Source organism: Tenrec ecaudatus, chromosome 8 (assembly GCF_050624435.1).
Source record: "Tenrec ecaudatus isolate mTenEca1 chromosome 8, mTenEca1.hap1, whole genome shotgun sequence".
Classification (NCBI taxonomy): Eukaryota; Metazoa; Chordata; class Mammalia; order Afrosoricida; family Tenrecidae; genus Tenrec; species Tenrec ecaudatus.
The window spans coordinates 150393048-150410219 of record NC_134537.1 but is presented as its reverse complement, the minus strand read 5'-3'; the positions used below and the strand labels follow the sequence as shown (position 1 = coordinate 150410219).

General features: G+C 48.9%; 1 protein-coding gene across 3 annotated transcripts in view; it reads right to left on the bottom strand.

Moving 5' to 3' along the window:
- HS1BP3 (HCLS1 binding protein 3) overlaps positions 1–17172 on the bottom strand; it is a 76157-nt gene that overhangs the window by 44285 nt on the left and 14700 nt on the right. For 2 of the 3 annotated variants that reach the window (XR_012785761.1, XM_075557062.1), the window contains exons 1-2: positions 8382–8529; positions 3147–3312 (exon numbers count right to left, since the gene is read on the bottom strand). Coding sequence is in view for 2 of the 3 variants with exons in the window: in XM_075557062.1 (XP_075413177.1) it covers positions 3147–3312; positions 8382–8413 (198 nt within the window). In the remaining variant the exon portion in view is untranslated. Of the gene's footprint in view, positions 1–3146; positions 3313–8381; positions 8530–17172 lie in introns of those variants that run through there. The other variant, XM_075557064.1, reaches the window with a different exon arrangement.

Sequence of the window (17172 nt, the reverse complement as noted above, 5' to 3'; positions counted from 1 at the left end):
TTGCAGAACAAAGCCACTCCCCATCAATGCAAGCACAGAACCACCGGGCAGACATTACACCCAGCTCTCCGAAACAGCAGAATAAACACTCCCATGACAACAGACTTCCCACGAAAGGCTCATGCCATAAACTCCAACTTGAACCTGGTGCACCTTTCAACGGGTGCCATCAAGTCAGTTCCGACTCATGGCGACCTCCAGAAGAGTAGAAGGAAGCACCGCCCGGTCCGGCCCCACCCTCACGACGGTCACGTCTGGACCCACTGTCGCAGCCAGCGTGGGAAGACACTGTGCCAACCCATCTTGTCCGGGGCTTTCCTCTTTTTTTTAATGGCTGACTCTTATTTTATCAAACACAGTAGCCTATGTCAGGAAGAACATCTTCTGATAACACGTCACAGGATGTGGGGCAGTCTCGCATCCTCACATCCATGGAGCCTGCTGGCTGTACTTCCTTCCATGCGTTTGTTTGTCCTTCTGGTCGTCCATGGGGGTATTTTTAGTACTCTTTCTTTGCCAAGACTAGAATTCAAATGCATGGGTTTGTTTTTTTCCTGTGATCTTCCTTAGTTTTCACACTACCTATGAAGTGATTGCCAACGCTACGGCCTGGGTCAGGCACACTTCCATTCTCGAAGTGACATCTTTGCTCTTGAACATTTTAAAGAGATCGCGTGCACACTGTTCCACTGTAAATCTTCCTTTGACATTGACTGCTGCTTCCATTGGCTGTGGATCCAAGAAACCTTTTGACAACTTCAACTTTTCTCTCTGTGTTTCAAGATGCTGTCTAACGGTCCAGCGGGAGAGTTTTTGTTCGTGTTACATTGAAGGCTGCCATCTTTCATTTTCATCGACAAGTGCTTCGAGCCTGCCTACAGCAAGCAAGCGTGTGCCATCTGCATATGCTCATAAGACTTCTTGTAACCCTAATTAGATTGTTCAATCATTCTTTTGAGTCACTTTTTTTTAAAGCATGGGCACAAATAAGGATCTCTTCCAGGAAGCTGGCCAAAAAGCTTGTCTTCCAAATTTCTTGGCATAGAGAAGTGAGGATTCCCAGACTTTCATCAGCTCGTTGAAACATTTCAACTGGTTCCTGGAGGCTGGATTTTGGCTAATGTCTTTATTGTACCTTGGCCTTCCTCTTTCGGTATCATTGGCTCTTGCTCATAGGCTACCTATTGAAATGGCTGAATGTCAAACAATTCCTTTTGGTAGAGTGACTCTGTGCATTCCTTCCACCTTTTTTTTATGCTTCCTGATCATTCAATATTGTGCCCATAGAATCCTTCCAGAGTGCATTTCAAGGCTTGAATTTTTCTTCCATTCTTTCCGATTGAGATATGCTGAGCACAATCTTCCTGGTTGGTCTTCTAACTCCGGGTCTTCACATTTCAATACCATGCTTCATTCTGTCTTCTCAGGCTGCCTTTTCACTTCTTCTGTTTGACTCTTTGACGTCATCATTTTTCCATCTACTTTAGCTGCTCTACATTCAAGAGCCAGTTGCAGTTTCTCCTGACCTCCACGTTGGTCTTTCTTTCTTTCCTGCCTGTGAAATGATGTTTTGTTTGCTTCATGTTGATGTCCTCCCACAGCTCATCGGGTCACTTTCTGTCCTTACTGTTCAATGCATCAGATCTGTTCTTCAGATATTCAGATGTGAGATATAGAACATCCTATTTTGGCATTTTACATGTGTTTTAATTTTTTTTTTTTTGGCTTCAAACTGAACTTACACAAGCAATCGATAGTCTGTTTCCCAATTTTAGTGGATTTGTTTGAGTAACAATGGAATTACCTGGATTTCCTCGGGGACACAGAGATATTACCCCATCCCACACAGCATGGTCCTTCAAGATGGGTCTTGCAATGTCCTTTTAATGAGGTGATGCCATTCCTCTTGAACCTGCCATTCCTGACACAGTAAACCATAACCGTCTGACTCAAAATGGCCCATACCCGTCCATTTCTGCCCACTAATGCCTCTATATCAATTTTAATATTCATTTTGTTTCATGTGGGATGACTTCAATTGGTGGAAACAAGTTATCAAATTATGTGCACATGATTGTGCCTTTAAGACCCTGGATACTATACTTTCTGATAGCCAGGCACCATCTAGTTTCTTCACCACCCTTTGCAATAGCACCCATTGCTTTCATGATCTCTTCCATAAGGGTCAGCATCAAATTTGTGCTATGCCATGAGAATGAATTGTTCTTAGATTGGGGTTAGAATTAAGTGCAAGCTCCAAATCCATTCACGCACCTATTGTTTCTATATGTCTCTGGTTCCCCCTGAGGTATCGTTGTCATTTCCTGTCAGAGAACATTATCAATCATCCCTCTGGGGCATCACTTCTGCTGCCATCATCAATCAGCATTCGCTTTCATTATGCTCTTAACGTTCCATTTCCAAGGGCTTTAGTCTCCCTGCCCCCTTATCTTCTCATCTTTATTTTACAGTAATTGTAGACCCGTTGGTCTGCTGTAGATGGTTTTATGATGACACACTGTCCTTACAGGTACCCTTTACTCTGTGTGCCAACCTGTTATTTTGCTCAAAGGTAACTTTAGGGGCTAGTTCTCAGTTCAAGGTTTGAAGCGTTAACTCGGGGAAATGGTCTCTAGCCTCAGTGGGTCCAGAAAGTCTGAATGTTTTAAGAATTGGTTCTGGTCTGTGCTTTCCCCCTGCTCTGCCAGACTCCATCCCGTGGCCCTGGTCATAGTGGCTGGTAGTGGTGGCCATTCACCATCTAGTTCTTCTGGTCTAGATGAAGCCTCATCTTGTGTACATGAACTCTTCTTTAAGAAGTATCTTAAAGAGACTTAAAATGCATCACCCTTTTGCCAGACGTATTCTGGAACCCCTTCTTCAAAGTGAGTGGGGGAAAAAACCCTACCCTGCTGTGCACCCCTCTTCGCATCAGTGTTTATCTTTACACTTCTGCTTCCCATGGTCTGTAAGCACCTATGCCTGATTCACCCCGGTGTCCTAACCAGTCAACACAGGTCAGGTACCCACTAACCCTGAGTGAGTGCCCTCTTGCTGAGTCTATGGGTACCTCGGTGAGTGGATGGGTCTCAATGGAGCCCAGAGACACACCCCCTCTCAACCCCCTGGCCAGAACCCCAGCTCACCAAGAATTGGACAACGTCCTCTGGCCTGTGCTTGGCTGACTTGAATGCAGCCAGCCGGGTCACCACCAGAATCTGGTACTCCACATGGCCCGACATCATCTTGCCCCGCACCTCCTGGTGCTGGGGCACGCTCAGGTCCAGACCCGTGTGGACATTCTGCACTCGCCTGCCAAAAGGAGACAAAGGACTTTTAGGTTCCAATGAGCAGGCTTCTTGATGGAAGTACAGGCAGGGCCTTGACAAGGGCCAACGGACCTGGGTTCTTCTTACAGGGCATTGGAAAGAAATGGGGCATAAGTGCACTACGGAGAGGAAGCACCGATAGAAGCCAACTCTAGTGGGTGGAAGTGAAAAATGAGACAGGCCTCTTAGCAAGGGAATGGATGAGTGAAAGGCCACCCCGCCCCTACCTCTCTCACACACACTCCAGCAGCACCCCCGTCTGACAGCTTTTTGGCCACTCCAACATTTTTAAATCTGGAAACCACACTGTCCCAAACCCAGCACAGCAGGTCTCCACCAGCTTGGACTCTACAGTCCATTGCTCGATGACTGGGTCCCACCTCTCTCCGAATGTAGAAGGGGCCTGGGAAAAGCCCCCAGCCCCGTTCCCAGCAGCCCACGCACCCATGCCCACGCAGCCGAACGCACACAGGATCAGCACACACCATGCTGCCTGCTTTAACCCTTCCATGGCCAAATGACATCCTACTTCCAATTGCTTGTTGAAACCATGTGCTTATGGTAGTGGGAAACATTACGTTTCATTTCATTTTTAACCCTGTTATTGGAAATGAGGCGAAGGCTTACAGAGCAGCTCTCTCGCATTCATTCAACAATTCACACAGGTCTCGTTTCAACTCATCCACTGCAACCCCCTCAGTGCACCCTTACTTATCCTAGTCCCTGGATGAGAAGAATGCTTTGACATTTAACCATTTTAAGAGGTAGCCTATGGTCAAGAATTAAGGGGACCAAACAAAGAAAGCCAAGCTGCACTGTGGCCGTTAATTGAAAACCAAGACTTTAGGAATGGACAAAATATCAAGTGAGTTGTTTCCACCACTGATGAAGCACTAAAAGCGCTCCTTCCTCTATGCCGGGAAATGTGGGGAACATCTCCCTGACCCTCTGACTCGATCTGTCCCCATTCCAAAGAAAGATGACCCACCAGAATGCACAAATCATTGAACAATATTATGAACATCACATGCCAGTCAAATTGTGCTACCGACCATTCAACGACAGTTGCAGCAATATACTGACAGGCAGCTGCCAGGAATTCAAGCTGGATTCAGAAGAGGACATGGAACAAGGGACATCGTTGCTGATGTCAGATGATCTGAACTAAAAGCTGAGAAGACCAGAAAGAGGTTTGCTTAACGTTTCATTACCTATGCAAAGACACTAGACTGTATGGAACACAATAAAGAATGGATGGCATTGAAAAGAATGGGAACACCAGAACAATTCATGGTGCTCGTGCAGAACCTGTACATGGATCAAGACGCAATCGTCCAAACAGAACAAAAAGACGGCATGGCTTGAAGTCAGGAGAGTTTAGTCAGGTTGTAGCCTTTCACCTTATTTTTTTCGATCTGTATGCTGAGCAAATAATCACAGAAGCTGTGCTACATAAAAAGGAGGCAATCAGGATTGGAGGATGGCTTATTAACAACCTCCGTGGTGCGGATGATAACCTTGCTTGAAGTGAGGAGAACTTGAAGCAGGAGTTGCTGAAGCTCAAGGACAGACGCCTTCGGGATGGATTACAAGTCAATGTCCTGAAAACCCCCAAATCCTCACAACTGGACCAACAGGCAGCATTCTGATAAACAGAGAAAAGGTGGGAGCTGTCAAGGAGTTCATCTTACTTGGATCTACAATCGATGCACATGGAAGCAGCAGTCCAGAGATCAAACACCACATTGCATTGGTTAAATCTGCCACTCAAGACCTCTTTAAAGTGGCGCAGAGCAAAGAGGTCACTGTGAGGTGCACCTGACTCAGGTCATGGTATTTTCAACTGCCTCATATGCATGTGAAAGCTGGACAATGAATGGTGACGACAGAAGAAGAATCAGTGCGTGTGAATTAGGAGGCCGGCGGAAAGTATCTACGAGTACCACGGACTGTCTAAAGAACAAAGACATCTTCCTTGGAAGACGTACGGCGAGGCGAGAATGCTCCTGAGAAGTGAGAGTAGGGAGACTTGGTCATCTACTCTGGACATGGTGTCAGGAGAGGATCCCCGGAGAAGGGCGTCATTCGTGGTAAAGCAGGTCAATGACAAAGAGGACCACCCTTCAGGAGATGCACTGACACCGTGGCTGCAACAACGGGCTCCCGCCCAAGCGCTGTGCCGATGATGCGGGACCGTGCAGGGTTTGTTCTGTCGTACCCAGGTCTCTGAGTCAAAACGGACTGACTGTGCCCCAACAACAGGAAAACATGCCCGCCTTCAGCATGAAGCGCCTTTACATAGGGGACCACGTTAACAACAGTGACTGCAAAGATTAGGTAGACATGGAGGGAGAGACTGTGAGTTTCTGTCAATGGTGGAAGAAGACGGGGGGGGGGGGGGGGGAGTGTGAGAATGACTGCAGAGAATGTGATCCCACATGGAAAACCTAGAATCGATGCGTGTTTTGCTGTGTATAGTCTCAAAGACAACAAAATGAATAAGTGTTGGGCTGTTAACCGCAAAGTTGGCAGTTCAAACCCACCAGCTGCTCGGAGGGAGAAACATGACGTTCTCTGCGTCCATTAAGATTCAGTCTCTCAGAGACTCTAGATAGAACCACTGTGAGTTGTACTCCACTCAATAGCAATGGGATCGATGCCCAGAACTCGGAACTCAAATATCTGCAAGCCACCATCATCTCCTGGAGAGCCTCTCCCGGCCGGTGCCTACTCCAGATGCAGTTCCTGCTTCCGGCTGGTGCTCAACGGAGCAGCCAGAGGAACTCGGTGAAAAACAAGCCTGATCGTCCCACCTTCTGCCCAGGGCTTCTTAACGTACTCAGAATGAAATCCAAAGACCTCAGTCTCCCTTCTCCTCAGTCCCCAAACCTGCACCTTTTCATCCCCTCAACCAACCTTCGCTCTCCAGCCACAGTGGTCTCCTTGCTGGTCTCCAAAGACCCAAGCACACGCCCACCTCGGAACCTCTGCTTCTGCTGAGCTGCCAGATGCACTCAGATGGGGACTCTCTTCTTCAGGGAACTGTCAGGGAGCTAGCCAACTGCCACACTGGCCCTGGACCACACCCGAGGCAAAAGCACTCGTTCCCACCTGTCGCTCTACTACTATTTTCTTAAGACTTCAAATGTTCATGGGAAAAGGTCATTATCTTTCCAAGTCCCTATTTTCCCACAAACTTTTTGAGCCCTCTCATGTTTACCTATTTCCTTTTGCCCCCCAGAAAACTGCAGGAGAGGGCCTTTGTTTTGGCTGTTCACCGCTGTATCCCAGAACCCGGAACAGTACCTAGCAGGGCAGACCCTCAATAAACACCTGCTGGATGAATGGACAGGAGCCCCCGTGGTGCTTTAGTTAAAGCGGCGGACAACTAGCTGCAAGGCTGGTGACTCAAACCCATCAGGCGAAAGAAGATGCTACCTGCTTCCATTGAGTTTTCGTCACAGAAACCCTAGGGAACAGTTCTGCTGTGACTACTCTGAGTCCGCATCAACTCGATGGCAGGGGCCTGGGTGTGGATACATGCATGGAAGTGGAGCGGAATGGGGGCAGATGGGCTGGAGAGCGAAGTTGGAGCTCTGCTGTGAAGGGCCTGCTACAGTGGGTGGACTCGCTCTGTAGACAAGTGCCTTCGACTGGCTGGCACTGCCAACAAGAAGATACGAGGGCAGACTCGCGTGGCCTTGCCCATCAGAATGCCTGTGTTAGCAAGCCAGGTCCAGGTTAGGCAGCGAGAGCAGCCACCCACCACCACCCCAAGCGCCTCACACCAAAGTCGCACCTCCACTGTCTGCCTGCGGCTGAGAAGGGTGTTTGCTGCTGCCATCGCTCAGTCCCAGAGTGGATTCAAAACCCTATTTTGCACCCAAGGATGGCGGCCTCGAGTGGTTCAGGGGAAACCGCTTCTGCCCCAAAAGACACAACCTGTAAGCTCACCTCGAAGTCCTGGTGGCTCAGTGCTATGGTTGGGCTGGCGGGTCACAGTTAGAAACCCCCAGCAGCTCCTCTTGAGAAAGACTGGGCTTTCTATTTCCTTACAAGACTGAGAGTTACAGCCTGGCAAACTCGCAGAGGCAGGTCGCTATGCGCTGGTATTGACTCAGGGCAGTGAGTTGTAACCTCGTTACAGCATCCAGAGGAGGGAAACAGGTCCTGGCATCAGCTGACTTAAAGAAACATGTTTTCCTCGGCCTGAAGTAAGAGGGAAGCCCTGATCACATTAGTTGAGTCAACATTTATTTATGTAATAAACTGGCATCTTCGCACATGCTTTGGTGCAGGGAGGACATGGGTGGGGTTCGTACAAGTGTTTAAGTGAGTCAGTTTGCAATTATTCAGAATGAAAAGTCATGGCCATGCCAGACTCCCCAGGATTCATCTTGCTGAGTCTTCCATGACTGGATCGAGGCCGGTGGACAGCGAATCTTCCACCCAACACAACTCTGCGCTTTGGCTATAACTTGCCCTGCTCTGAGTGCTCTCCTCCAGGAACTGCCGCCTCCTCCCTCCCCGGCACCACCAGGTAAGTTCACTCACAAGGCCTTCCTCACGGGCTTCCAGGTGCCTGGGTGAGAGCCTGGCACCCCCCACCGGCCCCACCTGAACTCACTGCCCCTCGAGCATTGATCACCCCCACGGTCGGTGTCCACGCAGCTCCAGCGTCACGCACTGGCTCTGACACACGCCCACAATCAGAGAAGACGCTCGGGCCAAAAGAAACCAGCCTACGTCCCCAGGGGAAGGGAGGAGAGTGCCGCAGCCAGCCACCCCCAAGGCTTCCCATTACAGCGCGTTCTTTGCTCTCTACCGGGCCTCGGTTTCCTCGTCGGTGAAAGGGGACACTCGATGCCACCCCAACTCTCCTACAGGGCAGTGCAGAGGCCCAGGCCAGCAGAGCGCGCTGGGGAGATCCCAGCCCGAGGCGCAGACAGACCCGGGGACCGCTGCCTCCGCCTCCTCCTGCGCCCGGAGCGCATCGCGGTCGGGGCTCGGCGCCGCCCAGGCCCCGTGCCCGGGCGTGGGGGCCTGGCTCACCTGGAGGTGACGAGCACCGCCGGGGACTGCATGATGGCGGCGGCTGCGAGCGGGCCGTGCGGTCACGGGACCGGGCGGTGCCGGCGCCGCCCCCGCCCCGCGCGCACGGCCCGCCCCGCCGCGCCCGGGCCTCCGAGCGCCCGCGCCTCCTCCCCGCTGTCCTGGCGCGTCCTCTAGTGGCCGCTCGGAGGGCTGCTTCCGGAGGCCGCCGAGGATCCCGGCCCCTTCCTCCCTCGGAAGGCAGGGCGCGTCTGGGCCCCGGGGCGCGCACTTAGGATGGCTCCGACCCAGCTGAGCTGCATCCTCCCGCCTCGCGCACAGCACGGCTAAGGCCGTTTGTCCGATCCCGCAGGCCCGTCGGTCGGTCCCTTGGCGCAGAAGAAAAGGGGAGGGCGACGGTTTCCTTCCCAGTGACCATTAGTTCCAGTTTGTGTCTGTTGGCCTGTGTGTAATGACAAAGCTTATGTCACTCTTACAGGTGGCTCCGCTAGGCCGACCCCGATCTTCCTGCCTTGCGGGGAGTTTGGGGGAAACACTGCAGCCCGGGCTCCTGGCCCCCAGGGCCGCGGGGTGAGAGCCCCGCCCTCCCGGGGAGATTTGGTTCCTATAGCTGATTCCCACTCTGGGCGAGCCCATCCGTCAGTGCAAGAATAGAACTGCGCGCCATAGCGGTTCGGTGACTGGGTTTGTGTAGTTTTCATTTTTGGGGAAGTAGATCAGCAGGCCTTTCTTCCGACGTGCCTCTGGGCGCCCTTGAACCGCCAACCTCGAGGTGAGCAGCGAGCATATTAACCATCTGTGTCTTGGTGGCGGAGGGGGTCCGCACCACAAGATCTGCAGGCGAAACCCACCAGCCACTCTGCGGAAGAAAGATGAATGAAACCTAACACTCCATTCAAGAGTTTCAGCCTGGGAAGCCCAAGGGGCAGTGCTACTCCGCCCTGGCGCGTGGCTATGAGTCAGAACTGGCACCACAGCGATTAGGTTCTTAATTTTTTTGGGGGGGGGTAGTGAGGGATTCCCTAGAGATGTAAGGGGACCGTAGTGAAGTGATCCATACTCCAGCAGGCAAGTAAGCGCAGGGCTGGAATCTGGGTCCAGAGGCCTGATGGTGGGTTTCTGAAGAGAGGCAAACAGGGCTTCCCTAGCAAAAGCCTCTGAACTCCTTAGTGGGTGCATGGTTCCCAGTCGCCAGCATCCCCTCTCACAGCATTCACTAAAACGCTCTCCCACCCACTGGAAATGCAGATCCTCTCCCCAGAATAACTGCCCTGCCCTCCTCCTCCTCCCACCCTGACCAATGCCACCCTGTCCCCCTGCTGCCTCTCCTCCTTTGGGGAGCGGAGGTGGCCCTTCTGTTGGTTGTCTTGCAACCAAGAACCAGTCCCCACTCCCTACAGCCCCCCTCCAAAACGCTGATAAAGGACACCCCCCAACCCTTTGTAACCACCAAACACTTAGCACAGGAACCCCCTGCCATTTAGTCAATTCCAACTCACCATGACACTACAGGACAGGGGAGAGCTGCTATTTTGGGTTTCCAGTGGCAGCAAATCTTTACAGGAGCAGACAGCCTCATTTTTCTCCCAGCAAGCTGCTGCTGAGTTTGAACAGCCAAACTTACCATTAGCCATCAAGCAATTAACCCACTGTGCCACTGGAGCTCCTTGCCAGGCACTTGTGGTGAACATGACACCCGGGTGAGTGCTTGTGTTGTTCTGCGTTCAGCTACTAAGGAAACAGCCACTCTGCTCTGCGTCTGCTACTGCTAGTCCCAAGGTGAAACTCTTCCCTTCTCTACCTGCTGACTTCCCATGCGTTCAGCTATTCATTCATTCACTCATTCAGCAAGCACCTGCTATGCTAGAGCTCCGTAGTGGGCCCTGTACAGCCTCTGAGGAGGCACAGGACAGTTCCCAGCCCCTGGGGACTGGTGCCTCTAGCGTCCCTGGGACCTTCGCTTCCAGCCCTTCTGCTCACTCTCCGTATAGCTGTATCTGGCTAGTGCTCATGCCTAACAGCATCACAGGGGGATCCAAGAGTCACGCAGATGGTCGGGCAGAGCCCACAGGGGAGACCCCTCTGCTCCCTGGCTTGAGCTTAGCTGGCTGCCTTTGGGTCCAGAACAATGGGGTCAAGGGGAAATTTTCCTAAAGGAAACAGGAATAGTGCATTCATAATATGCTTTGGTTAGGTCCTGTGGCAGTGATGTCATTTCATGTCAACTTGAAGATATATAAAACGGTAGGGGGGTTCAGTTTGTCAATCAGGTGGCAGCCTGATGACCTCACTTGTAGGAATCACCGCAATAGATACCTCTCTGGAGGCGTCTCTCTCCTCTCTCTCTTTCTCCGCCTTCACCTTCCTGCTTGCTGGCCACCTGGAGAGCTACTGGAGTCCCGCCATATGTCCATAGATGCAGGATCCACACGACTGAAAGGCTTGAAGTTAAACAAGCTGCCATCCAGCAGGGAAGTAAAAAAAGCCCACATGGAAGAAGTACACCAGCCTGTGTGATCATGAGGTGCCGACGGGAATAGGTTTCAGAATTTCATAAACAAATAATCAGATTGACGTGAAGGAGCTTGGACAAGTGGAGACGCAAAACCCACCTGTAAGCTAACTGGACAGTCCCTCACAGAAGGGCCACATGGAAGGGATGATATATCCAGAGTGCACTATAGCACTGATGCCACACATAAAGATCCTCTGGTTCTTTAATATTTCCTCCCCTGACTATGATGGTCTCAGTTTTACCTCATTAATCTTGTTAGACCTGTGTATCTTCATTTGTATAATTAAGGTCATTTGATGCATGAAATCCAAGATAGACAAACCATCAGAAACAGTAACAGGAGTAATGATTCCCTGAGGGTTCAGGAAGGGGTGGGGGGACTGATAGCAATGATGACTGTATAACCCCACTGGAAGGGAATGAATAACAGAATTCTAGGTGAACAGATACATTGTATAGTGTCAGATACAAGAAATACTAATATATAATATAATAATAAGGGTTCCTGTGGGGAAGGAGAGGGAGGGAATAAAGGGGAGCTGATATCAAAGAGTACAAGAAGGAAGAAAATGTTTTGAAGCTGATGGTGGCAGCAATTGTACAATTATGCTTGATCTAATTGAATTGTGGACTTTTATAATATCTGTAAGAGCTCCCAATAAAATGATTTTTTAAAGTGCCTCTCCATGAGTTGTATGAGTGATTCTAGCAAATTGTCAAGCCCACCCGGAGTGTGAGGGCCAGCAGCGCCTATTGGGTGGTTGGTTCAGAGGATGGAGCCCTAACTTGAGACAGCGGATAGAAGAGAGCTGTGTGGGCAGTCATCTGGTGAAGCCCTAAGTCCGAGTGGGAGCCCTGCAGGCAGCGCTGTGAACTAATCATTGTGCTGCCCACCCCTGTATTACAGCTTGTATTCTGGAGCTTACAGTAGGCTTGTGGAAGGCGGCAGCATGCAGTGACAGCCCTAAATCCAGAGATTCAGCCTCCACTGAATCCTTGCTAGCCACTCACTGCAAGCGCTTTGTGGGAACAGCTCTAGCCTCCTCAGGCAGTGCCATAGTGTGTTTGGAAGTGAATTTCGTTCCCTAGCTTTCTCAAGGAGGGACAGTTTATCCCAAGGGAATGGCCTGATTCCCCAGGAATCCAAATTTCTGAGTTCATAGAACTGAGGTGACCCACCCAGGTCATTTGCCTTTAGGTGTCCTTTTGAACCTTGTGCCTTTAAGTAACTAGAGAGTTTTTTGCCTTAGATATTGGGTTCTTTGGGGGGAAATTATCGATGTGTAGCCAGCTTCTAGAAGCAGGAACCTCAGGATGTGGTTAGGGTGTATATGTATGACATGTTCTTAGTGACTTCTGTAAAATAGGCTGAAACCCAGCTTGTGCTTTGATGCCTAGTGCATTCTGATTCATAGTGACCTGACAGGGCAGTGTGGAGCAGTTTCTAAGGCTGTCAATCTTTACAGTAGCAGAAAGCCTCATCTTGGTCCTATGACGTGATGGCGATTTCAAACTGCTGACCCTGTGTTAGCAGCATGTAACCCACCACACCATAGGGCTTTGAGGTTAGACCGGGTTGACTAGAGACACAAATCCAGGGACACTCATATATGTGTAAGATAGAGCTTTAAATCAAGAAGTAATTATATATCAAGCAAATATACCAGCTCAGTCCAGATTAAGTCTATAAGTCTGATTCTACTCCATAAGTCCAATACAAGCCCATAAGTCCCTCTTCAGAATCATACAGCCATATGCAATGATGCTGAATACAGGAAGATCACAGGCTGGTGGGTGCAAAGTCTTGTGGATCCAATGGCCGTGGACACATCTCCAGAGCTCTGACTGCCATCAGCGTGGCTTAAAGTGACTGGTCAACAGGAAGATGAAGCAGAGAGGGAGTTGGGGAAAGGGAGAGAGAAAGGGAAAGAGAGAGAGAGAGAGAGAGAGAGAGAGAAAGTTCCCAGGATCCTCTTTGTAAGAAGGCCACACTTACCAGGAGGTACCACCAGGCTGTGACTTGATTGACAGACAACACTCCACCCCTTCATTTCTATATTGTCAAATTGATCACAGTGCCTTATAAATTAACATAGCAATTAGCTTTATCACCTGCTTCCACCATCCCTTTCCCCATTGCCTCTCTGCTGCAGGCCTGGTAGGGGTGGGGCAGTGGTTGATTTGGAGCCTACTTATTCACAGAAAATAAATTTTGCTATCCGAATTTTGGGTGCTTCTCTGCACATTAAGGTTTTTGGTAGTTCATAGCAGCCCTCACTGAATTAAATGAGATCACACACAGCTTAAATGGGATGGCATGTAGGGCAGGAACCACAGAGTCGCCCTCCTAAAGCCACTCACAACCTCCTGTGTTCCTTCCCCTTTGCTGTTTACTGCCATGAGGCTGGAAGGGTAAATACTCATGCTCCCAACTTCCCTTGTAATCAGCCGGGGCCATGATGTGACATAATTCCCAACAATGTTCTATGTATATCTCCAGAGCGGCTGTCCACCACTTGTCTGTCAGTTTGTCAGTCTGTGGTGGCTTGCACGCTGCTGGGAGATGGGACTCGATGTCACTGGTGTTTCAAATACCAGCAGGGTCACCCAAAGCGAGTAGGTTTCAGCAGAGCTTCCAGACTAAGAACAGACTGCCAAGAAGGTATACACTGTCCATTTCAGAGGAACTGGCCACCCTGCAGATGGAAACTGGAAACCCTGCAGATGGCACCCAAACAATGTCAGCCCCAGAAAACCTCATGAACTGAAGCAGAACATTGTCAGAGGTCAGGCCAGAAGATGAGCTCCTAAGGTCCGAAGATGCTCAAAGCACGACTGAGGAGGAGCTGCCTTCTCAAAGTAGGTTGACCACAATGACATGCGTGGGGTAATGCCTGTGAGGGGCAAACCTTTGGGACGTTCATTGTCCCGTGGGGGCACCCCTCAACATGAGAAGCAGCAGCTGCCAGCGTCTATTAGTAATTATAACTTAGAACGTACGAAGCATGAACCTAAGAAAATCGGAAACCATTACAAAGGATATGGAGATGCATGAGGATTGACATTGTAGGCAGCAGTGAGCTTAAATGGACTGGGATTGGCCAGTTTAAATCGGAAATTCATATGTTTCACAATGTCAGTAATGACACAATCAAGAGGAACGATATGGCATTCATAGTCAGGAAGGACATTTCCAGATCTGTGGGGGAAAAGTTGTTCGCTCCTTAGGCAAACGGGATAGGACCGCCCCTTCTCATCCCGGGGAGTTGATGATGCATAGCCGGCCAGCCGGTCTCTCTGCCTGAGAAAAAACGGACACTTGGCCTCATGTTCTCTGGCCGCTGCATAAGCAGCAGTCTGCAAACTTATCAGTTACTTCATGTGCCCAACCTTGCCCTCCCCTCCTGTCTGTACCCTCAAATACCGGTAAACGGTCCTTTTGTGTAAACCTGTCATGTGTTGCAGGCTATGTGCAGGGAATGTATTGAACCTGCCTCGAATAGAGTACTGGGCCCTGGGGTGTCTAGTGCCGCAGGGACCACTGCGCCTCAACCTTGGCTATCCCTCGTTTCTCTCATCCGTAAGTTTTGCAGTTGCGGATTGTGCCCTCTCAAACACATTCATATTGTGAGATAAGAGCTGGACTCAATATTATCCCACAAAGATCTATCTTGTAATATTGTTTATGATAGGATAATGCCTATCTGGGTACAAGGAAATCCAATCAATACAACTATTATTCAAATGTATATGCCAACCACTAAAGCTACTGATGCCGATTAGAAGAATTTTACTAATATATTCAATCAATATGTAATCAAGATGCATTTATAATTGTTAGCAAATGGGATGCAAAAGTTCCAAACAAAGAAGAAACAGTACTTGGAAAACATGGTCATGATGAGAGAAAAAAAGTAGTAGATTGCAGGAGAGAATTTTGACATACCAACGACTTGTTCATACCAAAACTTCTTTTCAACAACACAAAAGGTGATTATACACGTTGTGTTAGTCTGGGTAGCTAGAGAAACAAATTCATAGAGACACTCATGTGAATAAGAGAGAGTTTTATATACCAGAGAAATTGAATATTGAGAAAATATCCCAGCCCAGTCAAGATCAAGTCCATAAGTCTGATATTAGCCCATATGTCTGATATACCAATCTATAAATTCCTCTTCACACTCACGGAACACATGCAATGACACTGAATGCAGGAGGATCACAGGTCAGTGGGTGGAAAGTCTTGTGGATCCAGTGGCGGTGTAAGCATCTTAGCACTGGTGTGGGTCTCCATGTGGCTCCTCCAGCTCCAGGGCTCTGGCTGCCATCAGCAGAGCTCCATGTAACTTGTCAATAGGAATGTCTCCCAGGGAGTGAATGAGTATCCCTCCTCCAGCGAGCTATTTATCTCCTTAACAGCTCCAAATGAGGTCATTAAGTTGCGACCTGATTGACAGGCTAACCTCCCCCCCTTCACTCTTAAGTCTCAAGTTAACAACAGATTCTGTAACTACCACACATGTCGACTACTCCAGATGGAATACACAGAAATCAAACTGACTACATCTGTAGGAAAAGACAACAGAGTAGCTCAGTGTCAACAGCTAAAACAAGGCCAAGGATTTAATGTGGGACAGACCATGAATTGGTCACATGTAAATTTGGATTGGAGCTAAAAAATTAAAACATGTCTACAAGAGCTAAACTTTGACCTTGAGTATATCCCACCTGAATTTGAAGACCATCTCAAGAAGAGATTTGACACCCACTAAACACTAACAGGAGAGACCTGATGAACTGTGGGAGGACATCATGAACACCATTCACGAAGAAAGCAGAAGGTCATTAAAAAGACAGGAAAGGTCAGTGGGGATATCAGAAAGACACTGAAACAGGCTCTTAATCACGGAGTAGCTACGGCAAATGGAAGAAAGGACAAAGTCAAAGAGCTGGACAGCAAATTTCAAAGGGGAACTCAAGAAGACAAAGTAAAATATTGTAATGAAATATGCAAAGACCTGGAGTGAGAAAACCAAAAAGACAGAAAATGTTCAGCATACATTAAACTGAAAGAACTAGGGAAATTTTTCAAGCCTGAAATGGCAACATCGAGAGATTCTATGGGTGAAATATTGAATGATGCAGGAAGTTTCAAAATAAGATGGAAAGAATCCACCGAGTCCCTGAATGAAAAATAGCCAGTGAACATTTGACATTTCACCATTTCAGGAGGCAGCATATGAACAAGAACCAATGGTACTAAAGGAAGAAGTCCAAGCTGCACTGACAGCATGAATCAAAAACAAGGCTCCAGGAATTGATGGAATAGCAATCGAAACGTTTCATCAAGCCGATGAAGTACTGGAAGGTCTGTGCAAAGATATTTGAAAGATGACTAGTTGGAAAATGGACTGGAAAAGATCCATATTTGTACCCATTGCAAAGGAAGGTGACCCAACAGACTGAAAATTATAGAGCCATATCATTGATCTCACTCACATGCAAGTAAATTTTGCTGAAGCTCATCCAACAGTAGTTGCAGCAGTACAGTGACAAGGATGCCGCCAGAGGCTCAGGCCTGAAGAGGATGTGGAACAAGGGATTTCATTGCTGATGGCAGGCGGATCTTAGCTGAAAGCAGAGAGTACCAGAAAGATGTTTGCTTGTGTTTCACTGACTGTGCTAAGGCATTTCACGGTGTGCATCATAACAAACTATCGGCAGCCTTGAGAAGTATGGGCACTCCAGAACCTTGCATTGTGCTCATGTGGAACCTGTGCTCGGATCAAGAGGCAACTGTGGGAACATTACAAGGGGCTACTTCATGCTTTCAAACCAGGAAAGGTGTGTGTTAGGATTGTATCTTCTCGCCATAATTACTCAATTTGTGTGCCAAGCAAAGCATCAGAGAAGCCGGACTGTCTGAAGAAGAACACAGCATCAGGATTGGAGGATTAACAACCTGCGATATGCAGATGACGCAGCCGTGCTTGCTGAGAGTGAGGCGGACTGGGAGCCCTTGCTGATGAAGATCTAGGATGGCAGTCTGCAGCGTGGATTATGACTCAATGTAAGGAAGAGCAACATGCTCACAGCTGGACCAATAAGTAACAAACAAGATGGTTTATTTAAAGGATGTCAGTCTTTAAAATGCTGATACTGTCATATTGCTTCTAGAAAATCGTATGAATCAACATCCCTGCCAATGGGATATAGAAGTGATCAATGTTAAAGATTGAATTGTGTCCACTAAATATATGTGTTGCACCGTGG